The sequence below is a fragment of the Pagrus pagrus genome (assembly GCF_965226575.1).
Source record: "Pagrus pagrus genome assembly, chromosome: 21".
NCBI classification, from domain to species: Eukaryota; Metazoa; Chordata; class Actinopteri; order Spariformes; family Sparidae; genus Pagrus; species Pagrus pagrus.
Genome location: NC_140208.1, coordinates 3,691,146 through 3,697,990, shown reverse-complemented (window position 1 = coordinate 3,697,990; position 6,845 = coordinate 3,691,146). Strand labels below are relative to the sequence as shown.

The 6,845-nt window shown below is 44.9% G+C and overlaps 1 protein-coding gene across 1 annotated transcript; it reads left to right on the top strand.

Moving 5' to 3' along the window:
- The first annotated feature begins 60 nt into the window (after window positions 1–60).
- fbxw10 (F-box and WD repeat domain containing 10) lies at window positions 61–5,290 on the top strand. The gene is made up of 12 exons (XM_084342607.1): window positions 61–651; window positions 2,002–2,163; window positions 2,275–2,405; window positions 2,488–2,595; window positions 2,688–2,794; window positions 2,889–3,092; window positions 3,222–3,343; window positions 3,449–3,603; window positions 3,760–3,902; window positions 4,185–4,343; window positions 4,421–4,668; window positions 4,740–5,290. Exons 1-12 carry the CDS (start codon window positions 93–95, stop codon window positions 5,153–5,155), a joined length of 2,514 nt encoding a protein of 837 aa, XP_084198733.1. The 5' UTR covers window positions 61–92; the 3' UTR covers window positions 5,156–5,290.
- Window positions 5,291–6,845: the final 1,555 nt, after the last annotated feature.

Genomic DNA, 6,845 nt, shown 5'->3' with positions numbered 1-6,845 from the left:
GCAGCTAATGCTAACTAGCAGCATCCATTCCCAGTCGGCGCGTGGATCCTGTTGCCTGGCAACCAGCTGAACTCGTCTCCGCGTGTTTGTTGATGTTGTTCAAAGCGACGACTGATCGGACGGGAAGAGCCGACGGCACCGACATGAAGTCCTCCAGGTTCGGTAGAAGCGTGTCGGCCTGTGAGCTGAGCAGTGAACCCGAGGGATGTGTCAACATGTGCGGCATGTGTCCGTCTTGTGCCTTCGCCCCCAGACCACCGGGCTCCAGCCACTGTGTGTGGAAGGTGTCGGACGGGTTCAGGAGGAGGTTCGTGTTGGAGCTTATTTTACGGTGCAGAGACACCAAACTGCTCCAACACATCCAGAGAGCGCTGGGTGTGACATCGTGGAGTTTATTCACCTACTCCAGGTCCAGGAGCCCGACCTCTCCCCCGGATCACCGCTGCCCCAGTGACAGAGAGCGGTGCGGGAGCCCGGCCGGCGTGGACGTGAAGGAGATCTGGGACTGGTTCGGCAGCAGCCCCGACTGGATCAAGTTACGATACCTCTGCCGGATTTTGTCTCTTTGTGACCCAGAACTGCTCCGCATGGTTTCTAACTTAACCAGCGTGCTCCTGGTCAGACAGAAACGAGGCTTTCTGCAGTTTAATGGTAAACAACAACAACAACAACAACAACAACAACAACAACAACACAAATCACATGTTTCTTTTCGTTTTAGAGCGAAAGTATTTATTTATTGTCCTGTACTGGCTTTGTATTGTGTGTGTGTGTCTGTCCACATAATCAAGTGATGAATGTCCCTTTTTAACGGCGATATCCCAGACTCCCTTACAAATCCAGTGATTTTAAGAGTTGTTGCATCATGAGGAGAAATTTTATCAACTTTGCGAAACGGATATGGCAGATTTTAACTCATTGGTGCCTCCTTGTAAATTCGGCTTTCAGTACAATACATTAAGATGTTTCTTTGCTTGTAAAATGTGTCAGTTTCTGTCAGCATCGCTGTAGAAGGCTGGTACTTCGTCGCCAGACTCCCTTAAAAAAACACTAAATTTTGGAACTTGTTGCGTAGGAGGAACTCTATAAACGTTGGGCCTACTTGTTCATTCAGCAAACGTTATACATGAAGAATTTTTTTCTTTGTCTATAAAACGTACCCGTTTGTCGGTGTGGCCCTTTATATTTCCGTAAATTAATATTCCATTAAATGCACCGAAAGTAATATAGAAAAAAAATGTATCCTTTAATTAATATATCAATTTGCGACATAGATAGATATTTCTACTTTATTTCCCTCCTGTATGTATTTTTATTTGTATAATTCAACTGTTTATTCACTTTCCCATTTTTAAATTTATTTTCATATTAATTTCTGTATTTATTTTGTATTATTTTCCATTTGTATTATTCCTATATTATTTTCCCCAAACTTATTTTTTCTTGTATTTCTTTTTACTTTTTTCATATGCATGTGCAGCATGCAATCTGCAAAATCTCTAAAGTTATCAAATAAACGTAGTGGAGTAGAAAAGTATAATGTTTGCCTCCAAAATTTAGTGGAGTGGAAGTTAAAAGTAGTAAAAATTGTAATACTCAAGTTAAGTATAAGTACTTACTTATGTTCCATCTCTTATGTTTTCAGAGTCCTTTGATTTTAAATTGAGCAAGTTGAGCTGCATATTTGAGTTGTACTGCATTTCCTGCTGGCGACCACTAGAGGTCGGTAAAGGGGGAAAGAGATGGCTTTTCATTTCAATTCAAATTAGTTCAATTAAACTCTGTTGTCATTAATAAATATGAAAAGTGAAGAAGGGCTGCAGCTTCACCAAGACGATGCAAGGGTAACAACATATGCACAAACGTATATTGAATGAGGTAGTGTCTGTAATAGGACTAGTTAAACTGGCTTTGTATGAAGTGAGGCAATATCTCTCAATGTCACACAAACTTTACATTATTACAAATTTGTATCAAATAATAATCTTCTGTCTTTTTCAGTTAGCGGTCACAGGACCAGTCACCAGGATCAGGACAGTGATGGAGACTTAGACGACCCGGCTCTGATGGTGGTGCCTGGATCCTCAAAGTCCGTGTCTGGAGTGAGCCGGTACCGAGACTTCATCGGCTGCCTGCCTGTTGATCTGTCGAAGAGGATATTAGGTCAGTCAACACAGAGGTAGCACAGGCTAAGACACTCACCTGTCCATTGTTTTATATGCAACACATATGTGTGTATTAAATAATTAGCTGTGCGTGTGTGTCTCTCTGCAGGTCTGTTAGATGAGCACACGTTGAGACGCTGCCAGAAGGTTTCACAATCCTGGCAGCACCTCGCTCAGGAAACCGTGGAGGAAATCAAGTTCAGAGCCAGTTTACAGCATCAAATTGAAGCGATGATGAAGGTGGGGGCATTTGTATGTTTACAGTGGAATGATTAAAAATACAAACTACACCTCTGTTTTATGTTGTCTCTCTGTCTTCTAGAGCTGCAGAGGTTTTAACATAGTCAGTCCTACTTACGCCAGCATCGTTGAAGTCCCTGTACCGGTCAAGAATGATGAGAAAGCGGATGTTCATCCCAGTGTCAACAAGGTCAATAAATCAATACGTTAGCTCTGTGAACTTTAGTTTTCGTACTAGAGATACGACTCTCAATATGTGCATTATCTTTTCTTTGACTGCAGGTTGAGCTGTTTGAAGCTGCTTACGCCGAAGTCGAGACCAAGACAGTGCAGATGGAGGAGCGAAATGTTTACTGTGGTGCATATTTTACCACAGTGCTGCTGAAGAAGTTAGTGTGTTTAATGTAGCTGAAGGCACATTCTCACTCAGCTGTACACACTGGAATAAAAACAATCATTATGTAATCTGGTTGTGTCTGACAGGGAAGACCCTCATCGGGTGATGGACTACAGAGGAGGGTCGTTAATGGCCACGGGCTCCAAAGACCGCGTGGTGCAACTTCTTTACGTGGCGTCCGAGACAAAAGTGGTCTCAGTGATGAAGGGCCATGTTGGCAGGATCCAGGCGGTGCTGCTCTGTCAGGACAGAAACCTGCTGGTAACGGCCAGCTGTGATGCAAGTATCAGGTGAGGAGGAGATGATCGATGATTATACTTACTGAGGATACTGATGATGATGATGATGATGCAGTCCTCTTGTGACTGAAGTAGATCCGATAGGCTGGGTGTTTATTTGTTGTGTCTTCACACCTGCAGGTGTTGGAGCCTGAAGACAAACAGGTGTGTGATGGTGCTGTACGGTCACACTTGCACCGTCAACTGCCTGGATGTCCACGCAGACAGACTCGTCTCAGGAGCTAAAGACTGGAAAGTTAAAGGTAAACAGCCTTTCAAGGATCTATGTCGTTTGTTCGGACATGATTTTGTCTTAAGAAGTGATAGTTAATAGTTATTTTGTAATATTACCAAATCCTTCTCTTCAGTGTGGAGTCTACACACAGGGAAGCTTTTTGAGGATCTTAACTTCAAGCACCACGGTTCTGTCCAGTGTGTGAAGATCAGCTCAACAGCAGTGTACAGCAGCTGCACCCGGGGCCTCGTCAAAGTGTGGGACATGGAGACCGCGTCGCTGCTCAGGGTGAGAATATCAGACTTCTGTGCATTAAATACCGTTTAAACTCTCTTTTGATGAACTGTTTTTACATGCTGTTTTTCAAAATTGCACGTCATCTATGACTGATATTATCTTTGCATTTGCATTTATTTTTTTGCATGATATTCTCCTTTCCTGAAGGTGATCGACGCCCACAAGAAGTCAGTGACGTGCCTGTTCTTAGATGAATGGCACTTGGTATCCGGGGACTGTAACGGTCAGGTCATGGCCTGGAGCCTCAACAGTGACGCTCAGCGGTGTCTGATGACCTTCAACCACCCGAAGTAAGAAAACATTCAACCTTTTGATGATGTGATGGATGAAATCATGAAATAATGAGCCGTTTTTAACAGTTATATTCCAATAGACCATATTTATACGGCGGCTATTTTCCTCTGACGTCACGTTCAGGGTTGAACGCTCCGGTGTTAATAATGTTCTGCTGCTGTGTTCAAGATTTCCATATCCATTGTCTTTTCTCCACACCCTGAGCGTGATGTCAGAGGAAAATGGCCGCTGTGTGAATACGGCCTATAACCCTAAATTGAATGCTGACTTCTCCGCAGGGAGGTCAAATCTCTGACTCTCGTCTACCTCCGCGTGGTTACCGGCTGCGCGGATGGAAAGATTCGCATATTTAATTTCCTCACCGGAGACTGTCTGAGAGAAATCACTGCAGTGGCTGAAACAGGACAAATACTGTCCCTGCACTTCCACGACAACAGGTGGGTCCAATGCACTCTCATGAAAGTCTCTATTTTTATGCATTTCTCTCATATTTCACTTCTACGCTCTCCTTTAGTATACTAGTGAACACGATGTCCAGTGTGAAGCGCTTCCAGTTTGCCAAAGTGTTCTGGGATTACACAACAGAGAGAAGCTGTGGTGATGTGTCGGATAAATCTGCAGCTCCTCCCAGAAAGCCTCCCCTCGCTGCCGTCGGGGCCGATCACATGGCACACGTAGCTTCACCCAACAAGAAACCAGGGAGAGCTGAGCTGCCTCACCACACTCGCTTCCTGCCGGCTCCCACTAAAAGTCGAGCGCAAGGTAAGAAAGCTAAAAAATAGAAGGAATATGTTTTAAGACGAGTCGTTAGTAGTGAAATTTCTCCTTTATAGCCAGAGAGCGCTGCGTTAAAGAGTCGGTGGTGCTGAGCGAGAAAGCAACGTGTGAACGGATAAAGAAGAGGGGTCTTCATCATCCTCTGACACGCGACTCCATCGTCCTCAGGGTCAACGCCATCCAGAGGGCGCAGTGCACGGACGAAGTCAGCGTCAACATGGAGTGCAACGCCAGGCTGCGAGATTCCTGGGGTCCTCGCACGTCTCAGGATCCTCTGTGGCACACACACAATGGTCGGCACACAAGGGCCAAGACATGTGTTCCCATTTTAAAAAGAGCCGTCAGTCAGAATGTGACAGTGCGAGGCAGAGCGCAGCCTCACAGTGGATTCACGTCATGTAGCCCAGAGTGCTCCCTGAAAACAGGTACCAGCTTCCCCAGGATCAGCCAGGAGTCAGGCTGTTCACAGTGACCCGGCGCCCGGGCCAAGAGGGAGCTCAGGCAGAGCCGAGAGCAAAAACTGTCCAGACGGGACCAGAAATAGGAGAAAACAGTGTTAAGAAAGCCACACGTGCATTAATAAAAACTCATTTATAATTGCATAATGGCTGTTTGTTGTCAAAGGTGTTTTTAAAGGTGATGTTTCAGTAAAACTCCACTAGGGGTCAGTGTTGTATCATCAGACTGCAGCTGGAACAAGACGCAGGGTGACTGAAGAGAAGTGCTGCAGTTGGATTTATTTATTTTTTACTTATTTTTCTTTTGTATTTCTGAAGTTGAATCTATCTTCAGTTTCCACTTTTTATATTCAGTTTCAGTTATTTATAGCAGAAAGAAGCCAAACAGTTGATTCATGTTAGTTATTCAGTGTCTTTCACTTATTCTTGGTAGTTTGCTTCTTTAGGTTTTTTGCAGCCAAACATGTGAACTTTCGAAAGCTTTACACTTTGACTTTTGAAACCGATATGAAACCTTTTTTTCTTTACAGAAGAAGAAGATGCTTCTGGTAATTAATTATTATTACATTCCCTGTGAAGTTTACTGTTTCAGGGTACTGATTGGACGATAAAGTTTATTTTTGACCTGTATAATATCCTGCCTCCACCTTTCTGTGTCCCAAATTTGAGGGATCATTGCAAAAAATGAGTGTTTATAAGAATATCAGCAGATTTTTTGATATCAAAATGTTTTTATCAACTTTGTCCCCAAAACTCGTGCACCCGCTGTGCTCTTATTATAATCAGCTCCTGCCACTTCATCCCTGCTGAGTGTTTCCAATATTCCCATCTGCTAATTTCCCCCCGGTTAATGACTCATCCTTGAATAACGGTCCTTCAGCAATCAGGCCACAACAAATCTTTGTGGATTCAAACCACTTCAAACAAGACGGGTGGAGTGAAGTCATCAGAGTGCCGAGGAGTTCGTCCCATCCAGAGAGACCTTTTCACCCTCCCACCTGCCCTCTAGCCCCGCTGCCTGGAGGGCATCATTAGGGCCACGGAGGTTGGAGATCAGGGAGAAGGTCCTCTGCTTTTGACGGCAGCGGCACAACAGCTGGGCGCCCCGTGAATAACAAAGGTTTTATGAGGAGAAACTGACTGGGCAAGACGTCCCACTTCGGAGAATCTCTTCTTTCAGGAGCGCTCTGCCGCTAATTAATTTGATCTGCAGAAAAACTGGGGATAATGGTGTCTCCCCCTTCTTCTCTCCCGTGGCAGTGTGACGTAAGGAGACAATGCAGTCCCCCCCCCCCTCCTCGGCTTAGCTTCATCATGCAGCACAGCTCCCCCTTTGTTTCGTCAGGTATGGAGCCTCTTGTCCGGGACCGGCAGAGCTGCAGGGGGGATAATGAGCGTAAAATCAAAGCAAAGTTAGAAAAAGGGAAAGTCTTCATGGAGGAATGCTCTTAGACCTTCTGCTCCCTTGAGCGGGCCCAGGGGTTGGGCTGGGGAGAGAGGAGGGTACAGGTTTATTTATGCATGAGGAGAAGCTTGAAAGAAATGACAGTTAACCCTCTCGCAGTCAGAGAAGGTTATAAAAGGTTTGGAGGTCCGGCGACAAAAGGCAGCTTCGGTGTGACCCAGCCGACCTCTGCTCCACATCGATCTCCATCTCCAAAGGCAGATATTTGCATCATAGTTCGTTTGTCAAATTAATTTTTC

Coding starts and splice junctions, on each gene's coding strand:
- fbxw10 (XM_084342607.1), top strand. CDS start 93: ATGTTGTTCAAAGCGACGACTGATCGGACGGGAAGAGCCGACGGCACC. Junction 2,406..2,487: donor AAATTGAAGCGATGATGAAG/GTGGGGGCATTT, acceptor TCTGTCTTCTAG/AGCTGCAGAGGTTTTAACAT. Junction 2,596..2,687: donor TTCATCCCAGTGTCAACAAG/GTCAATAAATCA, acceptor CTTTGACTGCAG/GTTGAGCTGTTTGAAGCTGC.